We start from the raw sequence: 22,402 nt of genomic DNA on the forward strand, positions 1-22,402 counted from the left end.
GTATACAAAGTGAAATGACAAACAAGGCCCAGGTCCCCATGGAACATATATTAAGGGTGCAGAACAAACAAAAGGAAGAAAAAATTTACAATAAATTATTAAAATGTGAAAGAAAAAAAATAAACAGGACTTTATGATAGAAAGTAAGGCAGGCAGACCTACTTCATAGTGATGAAAGAAGGTTTCCCTGAAAAATTTTTCAAGTCAAGACTTGAGAGATGAGACGACACCACCCTACAAAGAGGACAGACATACCCACAAGGGGACCAGGTCATTGGAAAGCACAATGATAGTGTTGCGGACTGAATTGTGCCACATTCTCTCAATTTGTATGTTGAAGCCTTTACTTCCAATGTGACTATATTTGGAGATAACACTTTCAAGTAGGTAATTAAAGATAAATGGGACCATAAGGCTGAAGCCCTAACCTGACAGGACTGCTGTCCTTATAAGATGAGGCACCACAACTTTCTGTTTGTCTCTCTCCACGTGCACTGAGAGGAAAGGTCCTGTAATGGTATAACGAGCAGGTAGTTGTCTTAAAGTCAGAAAGAGCAGCCTAAGATCTGGGTATTTGGTAGAAGCTGATAAAACCACCAACCTGGAATAGAGAAGGCAATGGAGATAATAATATGCCAAAGACTCTTTAGCCCATGGGTGGTAGCTTAAATCTAAAATGAAATGACCAGAAAAGTAATCCCTGGTATAGGAGTTTAGTTACTTGATTTGGAAACATAAGGTGTGGGTTTTGTTCTCTCAGTGACTGGGAGACTAGAAAGCCACTATACTTCACCCTGGAATGAAAAAAATCATCTCACAAAACAAAGACCTGAATCTTCTCAAAATGTTAACACTGTCCTATGGAGAAACAATGGCTAACAGATATATTTTGTATATTTACTCAGGAGACTATAGAAAACCAAGAGTTGGCCTCTTTAGGTAGTTGCACTGCGGAGGTCAGTTCTTAGCTAACTGTGGTGTTGTGCCAATATGCGAAGAACAGCTGAGTAATCTGGAGCATAAATAAATGAAGCTGACACTAATCCTAGGCCTAAGAGCCACAGTAAGAGAGATATGAAGGGTCTTCAAATAATTCATAAAGAATACATATTATGAGAAAAGCATGCATGCAATTCAAAAGATGTTTTGCACCATAATAAATATCTTATAATTCCAATTTCATGAATTTTTTTAAGTATTCTCATATCAACAAAATTCATCCAGCTAAAGCACCATTAGTTATACCAGGCATCATTTTATTTTCCACTAAGGGAATAGACCAAGAAAACTATGATATCAATTGTATGACAAATGTTAAAATGTGAAAAAACATAAACTTAGATAACTGAAGAATAATATCAAAATAAATAGCTAAAATGTAAACAGCTAAAGAGAACATACACAAAAGTTTTTAGAAAGGAAAAAACACCTCGAGACCTAATCATCAGGAACTGCTTCATATAGAAGGTCATATTTAAGGTAACTGTTGAAGAGTGGGCTGAAGTAGGAAGCAGAAAAACTGAAAGAATATTTGCAGAAAGAGGGAATGGTAAGAAGAAGAGCAACAACAAAACAAGAGATGAGGGTCAGCATATGGCACAGCAGGCTAAGCTGCCGTTAGAGATGCTGATATCCTATGTGGGCTCCTGTTTGCGTCCTGGCTGCTCCGCTTCCAATTCAGCTTCCTGCTAATGTGCCTGGGAAGGCAGCGGAAAAGGGACCAAGTACTTGGATCCCTTCTTCCCACATGGGAGACTGGATGGAGTTCCCAGCTCCTGGCTTTGGCTTGGCCCAGCCCTGGCCATTGCAGCCATTTGAGGTGTGAACCAGCATCCAGATGAAATATCTCTTTTCTCCTTCTGGCATTTCATTTCTCTCCCTCCGTAACTCTGCCTTTCAAATAAACAAATTAATCTTAAAACAAAGCAAAACAAAACAAAACAATACCAGAAAATGGCTAAAGAGAAATATTTAAATATTAAATATTTAAATATTTAAAGTTGTTGCAAAGTTAAACAACATAAGAAAAACCTTAAATGGAGCTGGTTAAAGAGGCTGAAGCTAACTGCATAGGTTTGAGGAAGGGATCTCAAACACTTTTTATCATGCTAATACATTCCAGCACTGTAATACACAGAAAAATATGGCTTACTCTAGTTGTGATTCTTAACTATGGAAGAAAAGAAAAGATTAATCTTCATGGGAGTGTAGTTTGAAAAAGCCAGAAAATTCTAACTCCACCTCCATCCTACCTTGAGAATCACTACTTTATGCAGTAGGGAACATTAGAAAAATTTAAATAGCCAACTGATTCAAGTCACATTTCAGGAAAGGTAATCCAGTAGAATTGTATAAAAGTGAATGAGAATTAGAAGAGATGCTGAGGGCTGAGCACTGTGGCACAATGTATTAAGCTGTCACTTACAATGCCTACATCCCATATTGAAGTGTCAATTGTAGATCTAGCTATTCATATGATCCAGCTTCCTGCCAAAGAATTTTGGGAGGTAGCAGCTGATGGCTCAAGTGCTTATGCCCTTGATACCCACATGGAAGATCCGGATGCAGTTCCAGGATCTTGGCATTGGCCTAGTCCAGCCCTGGCTGTTAACAGGCATTTGGGTATGAACCAACACATGTCTATCTGTCGTGTGTGTTTATCTCTCTTTGTCTCCCTGGCGCTCTCTCTCTCTCTGTTGCTCTGACTTTCAAGTAGATGAAAACAAATAAAAAGTAAGCATTTCAAAAAAAAAAACAAAAACAAAGATTGAAAATATGCCCAAGAAGCTGATCTTTCAAACAAAAAGTTAAACAAATTTGTATTAGATTAGTGATAGTAGGGAAGATGTATGATCACACTATTATAAGAAACAGAGAAAACAAAGGAATAAAAAAGTCTAAAACAGATGATAAGGTCCAACAAGGACAAGTGCATTCTAAATTACTGGTAGCTCATCCAGGTGATGTCTAATAGGCTTTCAAGATTGGTGAGAATGAGATTATAGGGCTAGAAAAAAGAGATGTGAATATCACCTAAGAAGATGTATTTAAAGTCATAATTTGTATGAAAGGGGCAAGAGAGGGTATGATAAAAACAAACTTTATTTTGAAGTAACTATATTTTAAAGCAGTTTTTATATTTAATTGATTTTTTTTTAATTTGAGAAACAGAGAGACAGAAAGAGAAAGAGAAAGAGAAAGAGAAAGAGAAAGAGAAAGAGAAAGAGAAAGAGAAAGAGAAAGAGAGTGCTTCCATTTGCTGGTTCACTCCGAAAAGGCCTGAGGCCAAAGCCAGGAGACTGGAATTCCATTAGGTTTCCCACATAGGTGGTAGGAACCCAATTACTTGAACCATTACCACTGCTTCCCAAGGTCTGCATTAGCAGGAAGCTGGAATTAGGAACCAGGACCAGAAGTCAAACCCAGGTACCCTAACATAGGACTCAGGTGTCTTAATTGCCCCATTATCAATAATTCAAAACTATAAATCTGTACCCATCTATCATCATTAATTTTAACATCACAAATTTGTAAGCCAAACCATAATGAAGATTAATAAGAGTATGCTCAGGATTATAGAAAGTAATACAAAAAACAAAGGATTTTATTAATTTCCAAGCTGGTCCTAAAGACATTTAGATGTGACACTTCCATGTCTGTATGTATAAATATTGTAAAAAACAAGAAAAACAAAAATGTAGTATATACCTTTCAAAACAATAACAAAAGGAAACCAGGAAAGTATGGCATAATTATAGAGAGAACTATTATTTTAACTGCTAAATGATTTTAGTGTAATCATTCACAGTTATCCTGTTTAATCTAATAATTGTAGGGGGTTAAAGATGTGGCACAGCAGGTTAAGCCATAACCTGCAATGCTGGCATCCCATATGTGCACTGGTTCCAGTCCATTTCCAACCCAGCTCCCTGTTAATGCCATTGGGAAAACAGTGGAAGATGGATCAAGTACTTAAACCCTTGCTACCCACATGGGCAACACAGAGAGGGTTCCAGACTCCTGGTTTAGCCTGGCCCAACCCCAGCCATTGTGGTAATTTCAGGAGTGAACCAGCAGATGAAAGATCTCTGTCTCACTCTCTTTCTCTCTGCAACTTTGATTTTCAAATAAATAAAATAGATAATAAAAAAGAAGAGTAACTGCAGTTATATCATATTATAAAACTTTTCTTTAATTTTTTTGAATATAGAATGTTTTACAAGTATTTTTAAAGCATAATGTCAGTTTGTATATGCAGATGTGTGGTTTCAAGTCACATCTGGAAAAAGAAGTCTGTAATTCTCTGGTAGTAACTCTTAAGTGTGCTACAAACACACCATACAGCTTTAATTAAATTCTACTCATTTTGACTAAAATGCCTTTTGACATACTTCCCCCAATAATAGAACAGTGAAAGTTGTACAGAAGGAAAGAGACAAGAAAGAAGAAATGGAAGGAGAGGATGAGAGAAACCAACAGGATGAAAAATGAAGCAGTGAATTGACCCAGCTGAAGTGGCTAACAGGAAAGAAATGCTGAAGATCATCACACTGCCCCAGAATGGACTTACTGAGCAAAGAAAATGATGTATTTTTTCTGGAAGCTGAGCATGTTAAAAATCACACTGACCATCGAACTATACAGCAGTGGAGATACAGTCCTCAAAATACTTTGAACTCAAAGGAATCTGATAAGGAAGACACAGCTACCTGTTAACCAAAGCACACAGCACACAATCCACCATCTGTCTAAACGATTAGACAAACTGAGATGAAGATATCAAAGCTGCATGCTAAGAGCTTGTCAAACCTGCTTTTGTGCTCTTGCATAAGCAAATTCTCCCAAAGGAAGAAAAAGACCAAGCAAATTCCTAAAACTACATGGCCTACAATAACGCTATGGTTAAATGTACATGTAGTAGAAGAATTTTGAAAAAATATGAAATACCTCAGTCTGACCTTCGTGGGCACTGGTCTCATGAGTCACTCGAATGGCCTGTAAGAAGAATACAAGGTATTTATAGGACAAAGCTATCATATCCAACTTTTTAAATGAATGCAACAACAAAGTTTAACACTTAAAATCTTATAAACGAACAAAAAATTGATAGGAATTTGGGAACAGTTTAATATTGATATTTCAGGATGCTAACTGGGTAAAGCAAATGAACTGCTGTTACTTTCCAGCCCACAAATCTCTGAATTTATTTAGAATTTATTAACTAGACACAAATCTCTGAATTTATTGTCTATTTATTAGACACTAAATATCCGACTATTTGTAATTTCCTGGAGGGAAGCAGGGTAATTTAACTTACTTAATTGTTAAAACCTGCCAACACTTAACACTTTATTCAAATGAGACTGGAATAAAGTGAGCAGCTCACAGATAGGGAGTAAAGAAGCTGATCTCATCTGCTTCTCCGGGCTCCATGCGCCTCTGCAGTTCTGCCTGTATTTATGCTTAATCATGCAACTTCAGTCAGCAGTTTAGAAACGTAGAGCAAAAAGCACGCATTTGTCAGAAGCTGGTATATTTGGTTTCCTGAACTTTCAAAAATGCTCTTATCATCCCCTCTGTTAGCAAAGATGCAGAGAAATGGGCACAACAGTAAACTGCAGGTGAAGGGCAATCTTTCTGAGTGGCAGCGTGGCAGTATGTATCAAAGCCTTAAAAACATCCGAACTCACTTGACCCAGCGATTTCTCTTCTAGGAGTCTGTATATTTACAGATAATTGAACATAATTATATATAATAAAGGATATTTGTAGATTTAGTTACAATGATGTACCTTGCAGGGTTTTTTAAAAATAATGAAAAAGGGGGAAACTATTAAATTTATTTATTGGTTAAATAAAACACTATTCAATGGAAAGCTATACAGCCATTAAATGATAAAGTCAAATATATACTTACTGGTATGTAACACATTTGTGATAAGTTTAACAAAAAAGCAACTTATAAAAACAATATCAGAGTGTGATCAATTTTTTTAAAATTGTATATATACATATATACTCCCTGTAGAAAATATTAAAGGTAGCTACTTCTCATTGGTGGGGTTACTAGAGGCTTTCTATCTGTTTATTTTATTTTTATATAAAGACATGTCATGAAATCTCCAGGTTTTCTAAAGAAAAAGTCATTTAAAATAATTAAAGCAGATTAGATTGTTAAACATGATTTAATCAAATAATTTAATGGGAAGAAATTCTGCACGTGGCATTAGTTTAGTCAAATAATTTGTATATTACACTGTTAGTGCCAAAGAATTTATTATCTACTAAATAATGTTATTAGAAGGTAAGACACAAAGGACAACCAGAGAATGTAAGCAGCCAATGTGCATCTGATTATGTTTTTAAATAAAGATTAAGAAAAGTTGAAAAAAATAAAAGTTAAGACACCTTCAAAAGAAAAACCAACCTCAAAAATGCTAAACTTCAAGGAACCATTGTAAAATAGTGCTATGAAATGAGACAATCACTGAAAATTACGTTAAGTGACCCAGCTTTTAGGCTGATAAAATTGCTATGGTATATTGTGTGGTCTAATGTCTACCTTTAGATCTTTGTTTTTTCCTTTCACCCTCAGTCTAGTTCTAAATGCCTGGTGAAAGACATAAATTATTGCCGGAATACATTTATTATAGGGAGAAAACAGCAAGTAACAGTCAAACATAAGATGTCTTATTAATTCATAAATCAAATTGCTTTTATGTGCCCCTTCAGCTCTGGATGTAGAAAAGAAGTAGCAATTTATCAATATTTATGGCTAGTTTAGATTAAGTTACCTGAGAAGTACAGAAGGTTTTCTTAATAGACAACATAAAATCCATAATTACTCAAAACTAGTTTTTCTGACAAACTCCCTAAGAGAATCTACAATCCCACAAAACTTTGCCCACATACAAGATTGAGAAACAAAGAAGGTACCGACGTCATAGTTCTCCAAGTACTTGGCTCGTTCTTCAGGGCTCATTGACACAGACTCTTCCAGGAATTTTTTCAAGGTTGATCCAGATTCTGAGAACATCAAAGATAAAATTGAAAAGCCTTGATATCACAGAGACTAATTTGTGGAAATATTAGAAGTATGCTGTTTTTTAAACAAAATACTTTTATTGGTTAATCAGGAATATAAGAATATTGGGATAAATGACAGGGCTTAAGTTAAAGGTTTATTTGCGGAGTCTGTTTCTCAACAATATAAAAGAATTGAAAGGATTACTGCTTATTTCTATAGTACGGAAGGTCAGAGGATTCGGAGAGCCTACTTATACTTTATAGTTTGAAAGAATTAGAGCACCCCCTAGTGCTCGTTGACATTAGCTTACCTTAAGGAGGTAAAATAGCAGTAAGGAAAAGTTATTTACCAAAGTGCATCTTGTCTTTATTGTTCGCAATAGCATGGATCAATCCGATTGTTCCACAGGCATTGCTGATTGTTTGCTTCATGAAATATACTGATGATGTCACATCCTGTCCCTGAGATTTTATTTTTTCCTCTTCTTCTGTTCTGAATATTTCATACTATTAAAAAAAAAAAAGTCAACAGTCTACATGTAAAAAGTAACATAAAAGGGAGTCAGGGACAGGTGTTTGGTGCAGCTATTGAGACACTGCTTGGGACTTCAGTATCCCAGATTAGAATGATGAGGTTTGAGTCCCTAGCTTCCAGCTAATGTGCACCATGAGAGGCAACAGGTGATGCTAAAGCACATAGGTTCTTACCACCTCTGTGGGAGACCTGGATGGAGTTCTAGGCTCCTGGTTTTGGCCTAGCCCAGCCCAGGCTCTTGTGGACATTTAAGGAGTGAACCAGAGGAAAGATCTGCCTCTGTATCTGTCTTTGCCCCTCTTTGTGTGTCTCTTTACCTTTTCATTCAATTTTTAAAATTTGTTATAAAACAAGAACTCAAGGTGGCATTTGGCCTAGCAGTTATTATGTCCACAAAATCAGCTCTAGCTTATGGATAATACGCATCCTGGGAGTCAGTGGTGTTGGCTCAAGCAATTGGTTTCTATCACACATGTGGGAGACAACAAATGAAACACTTTTTAAAAATAAAGATTTAAGTATTTAAAAAATTAATTTATCACCTACCAAGCTGACAAAATACAGAAGAAAGAACAGCAGTACTCAGTGATCATAAGGATATGGGTGAAAATACATTTTACTATGCCATTATTAAAAACATACAAGCAGGGGCCGGCGCTGTGGCGCAACGGGTTAACACCCTGGCCTGAAGTGCCGGCATCCTATATGGGCACTGGTTCTAGTCCCAGCTGCTCCTCTTCCGGTCCAGCTCTCTGCTATGGCCTGGGAAAGCAGTAGAAAACGGTGGAAGTCCTTGGGCCCCTGCACCCATGTGGGAGACCCGGAAGAAGCTCTTGGCTCCTGGCTTCGGATCGGCACAGCTCCAGCAGTTGCAGCCAACTGGGGAGTGAACCAGCGAATGGAAGACCTCTCACTCTGTCTCTACCTCTCTGTAACTCTGTCTTTCAAATAAATAAAATAAATCTTTAAAAAAAAAAAACATACAAGCAGGGCAGGTGCCGTGGCGCAGTGGGTTAATCCTCTGCCTGCCGCGCCGGCATCCCATATGGGCACCGGTTCTAGTCCCAGCTGCTCCACTTCTGATCCAGCTCTCTGCTGTGTCCTGGGAAAGCAGTGGAAGGTGGCACAAGTGCTTGGGCCCTGCACCCATGTGGGAGACCAGGAGGAAGCACCTGGCTCCTGGCTTCAGATCAGCGCAGCTCCAGCTGTTGTGGCCATTTGGGGAATGAACCAACAGACAGAAGACCCTTCTCTGTCTCTCCCTCTCACTGTCTGTAACTCTACCTCTCAAATAGATAAATAAAATATTTTTAAAAAATACAACCATATTAGAGGATATTCTGCAACATTTATAAGTACTTTAAATGCTTATATCCTTTAACAGCAATTTCCTTTGTACAGCTTTAAAACAAAATCTTAGAAATGTGCAATTACATACATATAAACATATATACAGGTATTTCAAAAAGTTCATTAAAAATGTAATTCAAAGATAATTTTGGTACCAAAAAAAATTGAAATCCATTCATAGTTCTTTCATAACACACATTTCCATACTTTTTGAAGACCCCTTATCTATATAATCTCACCATTTTTTTGTACCAAAATAAGATTAGCTTTGAATTCCAACTGGCCATGAAAATCTGAAGTACTCTTATTTAGTTCTTCTTTTTTTTTTTTTTTTTTGACAGGCAGAGTGGACAGAGAGAGAGAGAGAGAAAGAGAGAAAGGTCTTCCTTTGCCGTTGGTTCATCCTCCAATGGCTGCCGCGGCCGGTGCGCTGCGGCCGACGCACCGCGCTGATCCGATGGCGGGAGCCAGGTACTTATCCTGGTCTCCCGTGGGGTGCAGGGCCCAAGCACCTGGGCCATCTTCCACTGCACTCCCTGGCCACAGCAGAGAGCTGGCCTGGAAGAGGGGCAACCAGGACAGAATCCGGCGCCCTGACCGGGACTAGAACCCAGTGTGCCGGCGCCGCAAGGCAGAGGATTAGCCTAGTGAGCCGCGGCACCGGCCTGAAGTACTCTCATTTAGTTCTAAGGACATTAAACTGTAAAAATCATAAATATTTATCAGTGGAGATTTGAGTGTATGTGTATTTTATGCCAGATGATAATAAATACTATAAAGTATTTTAGAAGAATAAAGTAGATGTACATATTCTGACTTGGAAATCTGTCACACAACCATGAGGGTTTATAAGTTAGTATATATATATTTGATTCCCATTTGTGTTTTAAAAGAACTTACACAATGAAAAGTCTGAAAGGGTATGCAAAAAACTAGCAAACATTATCTTTGAACCAAGAAATCGTTGAAGGACTTGCATTTTCTAAATTTTGATTTCTAGGCGGCTTATTACGGCAAAAATACTTTTCTTTTCAAAAATACTATAAAGTTTATGCTGTATTTATAGTCATATAACATTCATAATAGTCCCCATTATCTGTAATAACTGGTTATAGAAGCAATTTGGTACAATAACCAAAGTCAGAAGTGAGGCTGGTATAGTTGACTACCTGGCTATAACATTATTAGCTGAGTGACTGTCGCAAATCATTTAATGTCTCTAAACCTCAGTTTCCTGATTGTAAAAAGGTGTTAAACATAACAAAGAGGTTAAAAAAAAGTGAGCATAGTATAATTGTTTTGTTTATTGTTTTCTCATAATTTTCAGACTCCAACAGAAGTCAGAAAACCAAAAATCCCAGGCCACATCTGGCCCACTGCTTGTTTACATACATAAAGTATTTTTTATGTATTGTCTATGACTGTTTTCAAGACAAAGTTCCATAAGGCCTAAAAAGCCAGAAGTATTCACTATCTGGCCTTTTCCCAGAAAAATCTGCTGGACTCATAGAATGACAAATGCCCTAAACAACACTCTGGCCTCAGAATCAGCCCTTAAGGCGTTCAGATCTGGCTAAAAATCCCATAAGAGCATTTCAGTCATGGAAAGTCAAGCCACTGTGGCAAAAAGGACCTAAATGAAAGATCTCTGTGAGTGAGGTTCCAGTGGAAAGAAAGGGCCATCAAAGAAGGAGGTACCTTTCTCTGAAGGGAGGAGTGAACCTTCACTTTGATTATGGCCCTGTCGAAATAAGGTCAGAGTTTGTGGACTCAAGAGGCTTCCATAGCCTTGGCAGCTCATAACAAGAGCCTTTGGTGATCATTGAGGTCATAAATAAGAGTGTCAATTGTTAAATCAACAACAGGAGTCACTGTGCACTTGCTCCCCATGTGAGACATCTGTCCTTAATGTGTTGTACTATGAGAATTAATGGTAAAACTACTCTTCAAACAGTACTTTATACTTTGTGTATCTGTGTGGATGCAAACTGTTAAAATCTTTACTTGGTATAGAGTTGATCTTCTGTATATAAAGATAATTGAAAAAAATCTCAAGGAAGAATGAGATGAGAGAGGGAGTAGGTGAGACGGTTTGAGAGTGGGAGGGCAGATACAGGGGGAAGAACCGCTATTAATCCAAAAGTTGTACTTATGATATTTATATTTATTAAATAAAAGCATTCTAAAAAATCTGCTGAATCCTTATAAAAAAGAAAATAAATGATGTCTACAGAAAATACAGAATTCAAAAACCATGAATATATCTACGCTAAAATATGACTTCACAAATGTGCTTCTAAAGCAAATTTTTAAGTAGTGTTTTCAGAATAAACTCATGTAAGTTCAATTTATAAATACCGTGAAAGGTTCAGTATGTAAGTCTCACGCTGAAATGTTTTGATATAGTTTAGTCTATTGGTATTTAATACTAATGTTCCTGGCTGGCAAATAAAAATAAGATTTTATAACTTTTCAAGATTTAATGAAAAAAAAAACCTTAAAACAATACCAAATAAGTGTAAAGAAAAATGGAAAAATAATGAGGCACACCAAAGAGAAAATAGAAGGTCAAGGTCAAGAGATACAGATATCATAAACAAGTAAACCTATAGCTTCTTTACATATGAATCATTACCTGATAAGTAAGATTATTTAAAAACACAAAATTCAATGACAACTTCAAAGAGTAATGAGGTATCTGACAATTCTTTTGTTACTAGTATGTTTTAGTCATTCACAACTACTTATTTAATTTAAAAATTAGAGCTTGGAAGACTGAAACACTTTGTATTTCATAAAACATGCACTAGATATCTTCTGAATGACTTTTGTAATACATTATTTATGAGCTGAAATAGAGATCTACCATAACTGTTTAGTGATTTCAAAAAGTGGGATCTGCCAGTTATAGTCTCTCCTTAGGTAAGAATTTATACTTACTTATATAAATACTTTACAATTGTGTTCTTCCTACCAATAGGCACAAATTTTTTCAGTTCTGATTATCCACTAAATGACGAAGTTCTATTGATAAAGATAACATGCTTTTTAAATACTGATGACTCACTGAATGAAGGAGATCAAATTCAATTTATTCTTTATTGAAAAAAAGCATACGTCATAAAAATCAATGTTTGGGGAAATTTTCAATTTTGATCATAATATTTGTATCACATGAGCTCAGACAGCCTTAGCTTTAAGAAACCACTCCTTTTTCAGTTTTTGCTTGCTTGTTTGTTTGTTACTGCCCTTTACAAATAGGGATTTTTATCTACTGGCTTACTTCAGTAGTCAATGCTTCAGACCATGAGAATAAAAGAAGTTTTTGTCTTAACTCTTCCATAAATTTCAGAATAATTACAATCTCACCACAAAACGTAAGGGTTTGATCTAATACTGAAAAATTTCTAAATTTCTAGGACTATTACTAGTAACAACAAATAAGAAGAATTACAACCTCGCCCTAAAAGTAAGGGTTTAATCTAACAGTGGATAATCACTAAAGAATTTCTAACTCTTAAGTATCTATGAATATTATAAGTAATGATAAATATGAAGAAGAACCATTTCTTTGATTCAGTATAGTCATGGGCTGTATAATGACATTTCAGTCAACAACAGACCACAAATAATAAGTGATCCCAAAAGATAATGATGGAAGGGCCAATGTTGTGGCACAGTGGGTTATGTGGCTGCTTGTGATGCCAGCATCCCATATCCTAGTGCCAGTTCAAGTCCCAGCTGCTCCACTTCTGATCCAGCTCTGGCTCAAGCACCTGGGAAAGCAGCAGAAGATGGCGCACATGCTTGGGCCCCTGCCATTCATGTGGGAGACCAGGATGGAATCCTGACTCTTATCTTTGGCTTGGTCCAGTGCCAGTCACTGTGGCCATTTGGGGAGTGAACCAGTGAATAGTTTCTTTCTTACTCCAGCTCTTTCTTCCTCTCTCTCAATCTCTCTCTCTCTCTCTCTCTCTCTTTCACTCTCTCTCTTACTCTGCATTTCAAATAAATGAAGAAATTGTAAAAAAAAATTATAATGGAGCTGAAAAGTGCCTATCACCTAATGAATTCATAGCTGGTGTAACATCATAAGCATAATGTATTAGTCACATGTTCAGGGTGATAATGGTATAAGCAAAACTGTTCTGTCAGTCACATAAAAGCAAGGCACATACAATTATGTATAATACACAACACCTAGCAATGACTAGGTTTCTGGTTAATGTATTTACCATACTATACTTTTATCACTTAAAAAATCATTTACTATAAAACAGCGTGCTCTATTAATTCAACAATAGCCTCATACAGCTCATGTTTACCACATCTCTTGAGTGCATCAAGAGACTGGCCTAGTGCTTGACCTATGTCATCTAGGTTTGTGTCAAGTACACTCCATGATGTTCACACAATGAAATCAGCTGATGACACATTTCTCAGAATGTATCATTCATCATCAAGTGACCCATGACTGTAATTTGTTTTGCAGAACCCTCAAATAGAAGAAAGAAAATGTTCAATGTTATTTATCTTGAACTAGGGCTAATCAGTTATGGCACAAACAAAATGATCCAGGTATTCCCTAATTTTAATTTCTGTTAGATTTGGCTACATTTATTCCTAAAGGTAGGATGACTTGACCCTATATATGCCATTTTCCCCCATATTCTCCCAAGCATGTACTCCCTTTTTACAGACACTGAGTTCTTCCTATTATTTCTGTTTAAATATAAAAATTAGAAGGATATAAACTCAAAAGCTGTTTTACAATGCATCAAAGTTCTGACTCCACCAAATATCACTCTAGAACAAAGGACTAAAATATGGATATTTGAATTCAAATACAGAGATCTAAAAATAACTATTACAATCACCAACACATGCTAAATCTCCCAATTAAATTGCATTTAAACATAGTGATTCCCACCCAAATCAAGTTAATTTTGAAAATAATGAAATTAGTGTCATTTCCCCTACTTCCTTAAAATTACAGACTTTCTAGTATAAAATTTTTTTTTAAGGTGTTACCTCTGACCTTAGAATCAGCCCTTAAGGCATTCTGGTCTGGCTGAAAAGCCCATGAGAGCATTTCAGGCATGGAAAGCCAACACACTGTGGCAAAAAAAAAAAAAAAAAAAAAAAAAAAAAAAAAAAGCCTACATGAATGATCTCGGTGAGGGAGACCCCAGTGGAAAGAAGGGGCCATCAAAGAAGGATGCACTTTTCTCTGAAAGGAGAACTTCCACTTTGCTTATGGCCTTGTCTGACTAAATACTGACAGAGACTGTGGACTCAAAAAGCTTCCATAGCCTTGGCAGCTCACATCAAGAGTCTCGGGTGATCACTAACATCGTACATAAGACTGCTAATTGTTAAATTAACAACAGGAGTCACTGTGCACTAACTCCCCATGCAGGACTTCTGTCCTCAATGAGTTGTATGATGAGAGTTGCCTGTAAAACTAGTTCTCAGTTTTGTGTGTGCGTGTGCATGTGCATGTGTATGCAAATTGCTGAAGTCTTTACTTGGTATAGAGTTGGTCTTCTGTGTACAAAGTTAACTGAAAATGAATCTTGGGGGCCGGCGCTATGGCGCAGCGGGTTAAAGCCCTGGCCTGAGTGCCGGCATTCCATTTATTTGAAGACAGAGTTTAGAGAGGTAGAGACAGAGAGAGAACGGCCTTCCATCTGTTGGTTCACTTCCCAAATGGCTGCAATAGCCAGAGCTGAGGCAATCCAAAGCCAGGAGCCAGGAGCTCCCATGTGGGTTTAGGGGCCTAAGGACTTGGGCCATCATCTGCTGCTTTCCCAGGCACTTTAACAGAGATCTAGATAGCAAATGGAGCAGCTTGGACTTGCACTGGTGCCCATATGGGATGCCAACACTGCAGGCTGGGGCTTTAACCAGCTGTGCCACAGCACCGGTCCTCTAGTATAAATTTTTTTAATTATATTTTTATATATTGAAAACTTGACTACATATCCTTTATTCATGTATTTCAATACAAATTTAAAATTATTCTACTACTTAAAATTTCTTAATAATCAAATTGTGATTCAATGTCTCATCAACACAGTTGTAGCAAATTAATTTTTTAATTTTATTTAATGAATATAAATTTCCAAAGTACAGAATATTGATTACAATGGCTTCCCCCCCATAATGTCCTTCCAACCCGCAACCCTCCCCTTATCCACTCCCTCTCCCCTTCCATTCACATCAAGATTCATTTTCGATTCTCTCTATATACAGAAGATCAGTTTAGCATACATTAAGTAAAGATTTCAACAGTTTGCTCCCACACAGAAACATAAAGTGAAAAATACTGTTTGAGTACTAGTTATAGCATTAAATCTCCATGTACAGCACACTAAGGACAAAGATCCTACATGAGGAGTAAGTGCACAGTGACTCCTGTTGTTGACTTAACAAATTGACACTCTTGTTTATGGCATCAGTAATCACCCTAGGCTCTTGTCATGAGCTGCCAAGGCTATGGAAGCCCAAAAGAGGTATCAAATGATATATTTTCTTCAAATGTGAAGGCTTAATAATAAACACTGGAATCATACTGAACACATAAATGTCTAACCTAAGTCTTTTTTGTCTCTCTATAAATCAAATTCTAAATATCATCTCTTAACATTGCTAAGATTTCCTCCTTGCCTAAATTGCCTGATTTTATGCAAGAGGGGGATGACAATTTGTTCTTAAAGACTGTGTGTATGTGTGTGTTTAAATATTTATTTATTTATTTATTTGAAAGTCAGAGTAACAGAGAAAGAGGAACAAAAAGAGAGGGCGAGAGAGAGACATGGAGAGATATGTAAAGAGAGATCTTTCACCCCTTACTTCAATTCTCATATATCCACAACAGCCAAGGCTGGGCCATGCCAAAGTCTGGAGCCAGGAACTCTATCCTTGTCTCCCACATGGGTGGCAGGGACCCAAGTATCTGGGCCTTCCCAGGCATATTAGCAGGAAGCAGGATTTGAAGTACAACAGTCAAGACCAAAACTGGCACTCCAATATGGGATGTGGGCTTCTGAAGCCGTGGCTTATACCTCCACACCACAATGCCTGCCCAAACACTATATGTTTAATTCAACAATGAAAATGATTTTGTCTTTATCAGAAATCTTATATCTTACTTAACACTTACCTTTTCTGTAATAGGGAAGAGAAGTAACACTGCACAAACTGGTCTTGGTACCATGCTAAGAAGTTCAGGATCCATTCCATATACATCAACAAACTGCCAGTTAGGATGCAGACCTAATTGCTTGAGAAACTAGTAAAAGAAAAAAAACAAAACAAAACAGAATATTAACTTATAAATTAAAAAATCAGTCTAGTGTTAACAGGGAAATGATCAACAATGATGTACTTTGTACTACGTATCTAATACATATAAAGGGATGTAATACAAATATTATTGATGTTCAGAAAGAATACACTCAAGTAGCATACATCAAAATATCAGGTTGTACAACATAATGCATGCAATTTTACTTGTCAATTGCAATTTAATAAGGCTGGGGCAAAATGATACTGTAAACCAGGCAAGAAAAGATAGAAACTTATTTATATGATATAACATTTGAAATTCATAACATATGAAACAAATCCCTTTTTCCAAACGCATTACACTGGGATTAAATGTAACTGCCAAACCTCATCAAATATATACAAGTTGGTTTGGCTGATGTTAACCTCATTTCCAGCACATGAAATTTAAGATGTTCTCAGTTCTTGCAAATAATTATTTCAGTAGATCAACACGGCTTATCCTGTTTACCAAAGATTATATCTGAGGTCTAAAGACAGTTAAGAATTAAATCAATGAGCAACAAATAAGATAAGCCAAAAAAATCTAAGTGTTTTGTGCGAACATCAGAAAATATTGGCTTTCTGACCACTAGTACACAATAAAATCTACTCAGAGTCAATGTCTCTTTCTTATCTGGCAAATGACTATAACAAATGATTAGTGTCTTTTAAAACTCTGTGATTTCATTATAAAATATCAGACCTTAACCTATCATACAAAAAAAAAAAAAGAAAGAAGAAAATGAGAATGATGTCAATTTCACCACAAATTCTTCACAATTGTCTGTATTACAAGCTGATGATTTTTTTAAAGTAAATCATCACAGAATAAATTTTAGATGATAGGAAAAAACATAAGAAACAAAAATCATATTAAAACTGCATCATTAGGGCACGTATTGTGGCTCAGTGAGTTTACACACCACTTGGGACACCCCCATACCCTAGTGGCATACTGGTTCAAGTCCTGGATACTGCACTTCTCATCTAGCTTCCTATTAATACATCCTGGGAGGCAGCAGAAAATGGCTCCAGTACTCCCACCTCTGGCACCCAAGAAGACCTGACTGCTACAGGTACTTGGGGAGTGAACCAGCAGGTTTGTCTGTCTCTCTCTGTCACTGTGCTTTTCAAATAAACAAAAGTAAATAATAAGCATTTTTAAAATGCATCACTATATCTTCACCTCAAGAATACATGACAGGGGCCAGCACTATGGCACAGCAGGTTAAACCACACTTGCAATGCCAGCATCCCATATTGGAATACCAGTTCAAGTCCCAGCTGCTCTACTTCTAGCTCCTGGCAAACGCAGAAGACAGTGCAAGTATTTGGGCACCTGCCACCAATGTGAGGGACTTGGAGTTCCAGGCTCTTGGCTCTGGCCTGGCCCAGCCCTGGCCATTATGTCCATCTGTGGGTGAACCAACAGGTAGAAGACCGCTTTCTCTCTCTGTCTCTTCCTCTCTTTGTCACTCTTTCAAACAAACCAAAAAAAAAATAATAAAATAAAATCTTAAAAATAAAAAGTACATGATAGCTCCACCAATCTAACATCAGCTGAAAATTTAAAAATATTAAAAGGGGGTACCTTGTGCAACTGCCTCTGAAGAATAACATGTACTTAGACTATTAAATGAAGTCCTGTGAAACCAATGGAAGCCACATCATACTACCTAAACAGTATATTCATCTCACTCAGTTTCTGTAAGATAAGACCATCCTGTTTAAAAGGTTACTCTCCATTTCCTCCATGTATCTCCCTATAGAAAAGACTCAACTTAACGGTCAAAATCATTGGCCAAAAATAAAGTCCTAGGACAGCATTTGGCCCAGCAGTTAAGATGTGGGTTAGATGCCCATGTCCCACATTGGAGTACCTGGGTTTGTTCCCCGGCTCTGGCTCCTGATTCCAGTTTCCTGCTAATGCAGCCTTTGGTAGGCAGTGGCTGAAGCAAGCTGGGTTCCTGATACTCATCTGGGTGACCTAGATTGAGTTCTCAGCTTCCCAGTTCTGCCATTGTTGGTATTTGGGGAACAAGCCAAAGGATGGGAGCTCACTGTCTGTGTGTCTCTGTCTTTTGACTTCTCAAAATTTCAAAAAAAGAAAAAGAAAGAAAAAATAAATGTACTGAATTTTAGGTCTCTCCTGGAAGAATGTACTCATCTACTTAGTTACATAATCTAGAACAGTCCAGGGCCATGGAAAACAATTAATTCATCTACACCTATCCATTCTACATATGACTCCTATTCATGACTCTATACTTTAGTAAAATTCAGTAAAACACTCCCAATTACTTCCTCTTCCCTTCTTTATGTCCTCCAAATTTCCAACTCCAGGTCCTTCACAATAATCAATTCTCTCTACAAATCAAAAAAGAATAAAAACTGACTGAAAGTCAAAGGAAGAAATTCATACTTAAGTTTTTAATCCCACTGCCTAGCACTGTATCTGGCCAAACCAGAGACCCTCAAGTTACATTTATGGAGCTGAAGAGTATACCTAGATTCTTTTTTTTTTTTTTTTTTTTTTTTTTTTTTGACAGGCAGAGTGGACAGTGAGAGAGAGAGACAGAGAGAAAGGTCTTCCTTTGCCGTTGATTCACCCTCCAATGGCCGCCGTGGCCGGCGCGCTGCAGCCGGTGCACCGCGCTGATCCGATGGCAGGAGCCAGGTGATTTTCCTGGTCTCCCATGGGGTGCAGGGCCCAAGCACCTGGGCCATCCTCCACTGCACTCCCTGGCCACAGCAGAGAGCTGGCCTGGAAGAAGGGCAACCGGGACAGAATCCGGCGCCCCGACCGGGACTAGAACCCGGTGTGCCGGCGCCGCTAGGCGGAGGATTAGCCTAGTGTATACCTAGATTCTAATAGATAACTTAGTCACAACTATACTTCCATGTATGTCAGCAAAGCCTATGTTCATAGTGAATTCTTAATAAATAGATTTCTTCTCAACTTAAAGAGGTAGGAATGACACATTTAGCAATCATCTAAAGTTGGCATGCATTCAATCAACTCTACTACCTGTACAGAATTGACTGTCCTAAAAATCAAACCATTAAGGCCGGCGCCGTGGCTCAATAGGCTAATCCTCCACCTTGCGGCGCCGGCACACCGGGTTCTAGTCCCGGTTGGGGCGCCGGATTCTGTCCCGGTTGCCCCTCTTCCAGGCCAGCTCTCTACTATGGCCAGGGAGTGCAGTGGAGGATGGCCCAGGTGCTTGGGCCCTGCACCCCATGGGAGACCAGGAAAAGCACCTGGATCCTGGCTCCTGCCATCGGATCAGCCCGGTGCGCCGGCTGCAGCGGCGGCCATTGGAGGGTGAACCAACGGCAAAAGGAAGACCTTTCTCTCTCTGTCTCTCTCTCTCACTGTCCACCCTGCCTGTCAAAAAAAAAAAAATCAAACCATTAAAGAAATTAAGATAGACCCAAGTAACAGGATTCAAATTAGTTACTTTCAACCAATGTAATACTGCTATAAAAATACATTTAAAATTCCTCTGATGTTATAGAGATACATGCACACTCATTCCCATCTCTGCTAAAATTACTGCATGACCAAAAAAGTGTACTTTGTCAAGGACAGGTAACAATTCTATGTTTTGGTTTTCTGGATCTTGTTGTAAGGCACTTCCTTGCAAAAAGTACCAAGTCTATATTAGTAAACCAACACTAGGGTTATGGAGATAGAGAAGTGGGCTTTGGTTTTCAATCTTTTGGGTCCAGATCTCTGGGATAAGCAGAAAGATCCCAAGGCATCTGAGTAAAGTCACCCTATTTCAGATTTTTGCTTTCTTCCAGCAGTGAACTTTTCAAGTGTACTTTGCTTAGCATGCATTTTGGGGTTTCTTTCCTCAGAAGAAACTCTGGAGTGTATAATAGGATAATCAGTTTATTTTGAAATCTCTTTTTTTAAAGTGAGAGAGAGAAACAACTGAACAAAAAGTCATAAAGTTATAAAACAGGTAAAGCTGCCACCTGCGATACTGGCGTCCCATTTGGGCACTAATTCAAGCAGTAGCCATCTGGGCAGTGAACCAGCAGATGAAGATTTCTCTCTGTCTCTTTCTCTCCCTTCCTTCCTTTCTTTCTATAACTCTGGCTTTCAAATAAATAAATAAATCTTTCCCAAAAAGTTATAAAATAGGATGCCATATGCAACAGAGTAATTTCACATCAGTGATGCAAACTAAAAGTAAGTTAAACATTTTAGTGAAAAAGCAGTCTAGAAAAAATGGGTAATTTACTATCAAGTAGAGGACTTTCCCTGTGAATCAACTCCATGTCAATCTAAGCTAACCAGTACAGAAAGTACCAAGATCCAGTGCAGCAATTGTAGAGAAATTGGTATCCAACTGAGACACAATAAATGATATGATTATATTTTAACCAGAAACATACCTTATCTTTCTACACACATCACCAATCAAATGTGATCAATGCACAGAAATCCAATCCAATTAATATTTATTAAGTACATTACTAACGTCTTCTGACTCCAGATTGCCAGGAGTCGGACTCACACTGAAATCATCATATGAATAAAAGCGGCTTTCAACAGCAATTACCTCCAGCACACAGGAAAGGGCAGGCAAGAGGGTCTTCAACTGAATCTCTTATTTTAAAAAAATCATGAAAATGTCTACTTTCATAACTTAAAAAAAGAAATATGCTTAAGATGACCCTATCCAAATGAAGAAAATGAGAAGGAAATTCTCTAAAATATGAACAGCAGGTAGTCTGCCTGGTATAAACCCAACTTTTCACTTTCTGGTGCCTAAAAAATGTTATCTTTATAACAGTTAAATGTGGTTTTTAACAATCTGTAAAACTGACATATATGCATTTTATTTAAATTTATAAAGCTGGGAGTAAGTCCAAAAATGATAGTCTTAAACCTATGCCAAAAATCATTTCTCCAGACTACTTACAAAGAAAATGTTCTATATTTGCATTTTCAAAACCATCTGCATACTTAACTGGAAGCATCTTGTTTACTCAAGCAATATAAAGGATTTTGCAACCTCTACTACCAGTCTTCTGGTTTTCTACTTAAATACTAGGTAATAATGCAACAAAAAATTCTGACTGATTAGCTCACTAAATTTCAACAATGCCTTGAAAATGCTGGCCAATCAAGAAAAGCAATTAATAAACTATATATATATAGCCATAAAAGAAACTCTAGACAACTTATTCATTTTATTCTAGGGCCTAAAGAGAAATTTCCCACCAGATAAAGGATATTTTACATTATTTTAAAGTATTTTTTGAGACTATCATGTGTCAGGAGCTAAGAGCTTCACTAAATCCCCCTTAACTCCCACTGGCAAGGCAGGTTTCATTAGGGCCTTCTCCCAGTGAAAAAACTGAGTCTGAGAAGTTAGGTGGGTTTTCAACTGCCAGAACTCACGTGGAAGATTCTCAATGTTCTGGTATCTATTTTCTTTGCCAACCTCATCTCTCAATGTTCAGAGTATTTTTCGGTGCCTTGTCCTCAACTTGATTCAAATGTCTGTAACTATATTTTTCCTACATGTTTTGCACACAAACTAGATTGTTCTCTCTGTAAAACCGTTACCCTTGCCTGAGAATGAATTATTCCTCATTCTTCAGGTGATATATACAAAAACTCTGATTTTACAAATTTTTAAACAAGGAAAAATTAAATTTATTTGCCTTTCAAATTTGTTTTAAAGTTACTTTTTCCTGTCTTTAAAGAACTACTCAGAACAGCCACAGATTCTGCATTGTTATTAATATTTTAATCATTTGAATGACAGAAATTATACTTAACTAGTAATTGCTTAATATTCTTGCCAAACAGTGAGCTCACTAGGCTAATCCTCCCCCTTGCGGCGCCAGCACACCGGGTTCTAGTCCTGGTCCGGGCACCGGATTCTGTCCCGGTTGCCCCTCTTCCAGGCCAGCTCTCTGCTGTGGCCAGGGAGTGCCGTGGAGGATGGCCCAAGTCCTTGGGTCCTGCACCCCATGGGAGACCAGGAGAAGCACCTGGCTCCTGCCTTTGCATCAGCGCGGTGCGCCAGCCGCAGCGTGCCGGCCGTGGCGGCCATTGGAGGGTGAACCAACGGCAAAGGAAGACCTTTCTCTCTGTCTCTCTCTCTCACTGTCCACTCTGCCTGTCAAAAAAAA

The 22,402-nt window shown here is 37.7% G+C and overlaps 1 protein-coding gene across 4 annotated transcripts in view; it reads right to left on the reverse strand.

Moving 5' to 3' along the window:
• UCHL3 (ubiquitin C-terminal hydrolase L3) overlaps positions 1-22,402 on the reverse strand; it is a 66,636-nt gene that overhangs the window by 38,443 nt on the left and 5,791 nt on the right. For 3 of the 4 annotated variants that reach the window (XM_017343537.3, XM_070048713.1, XM_008260063.4), the window contains exons 2-5: positions 16,077-16,205; positions 7,377-7,533; positions 6,941-7,026; positions 4,948-4,995 (exon numbers count right to left, since the gene is read on the reverse strand). In XM_017343537.3, the coding sequence (XP_017199026.1) occupies positions 4,948-4,995; positions 6,941-7,026; positions 7,377-7,533; positions 16,077-16,151 (366 nt within the window). In that variant the 5' untranslated portion in view covers positions 16,152-16,205. Of the gene's footprint in view, positions 1-4,947; positions 4,996-6,940; positions 7,027-7,376; positions 7,534-16,076; positions 16,206-18,544; positions 18,606-22,402 lie in introns of those variants that run through there. The other variant, XM_070048714.1, reaches the window with a different exon arrangement.

This window comes from Oryctolagus cuniculus, chromosome 9 (genome assembly GCF_964237555.1).
Source record: "Oryctolagus cuniculus chromosome 9, mOryCun1.1, whole genome shotgun sequence".
Taxonomy (NCBI): domain Eukaryota; kingdom Metazoa; phylum Chordata; class Mammalia; order Lagomorpha; family Leporidae; genus Oryctolagus; species Oryctolagus cuniculus.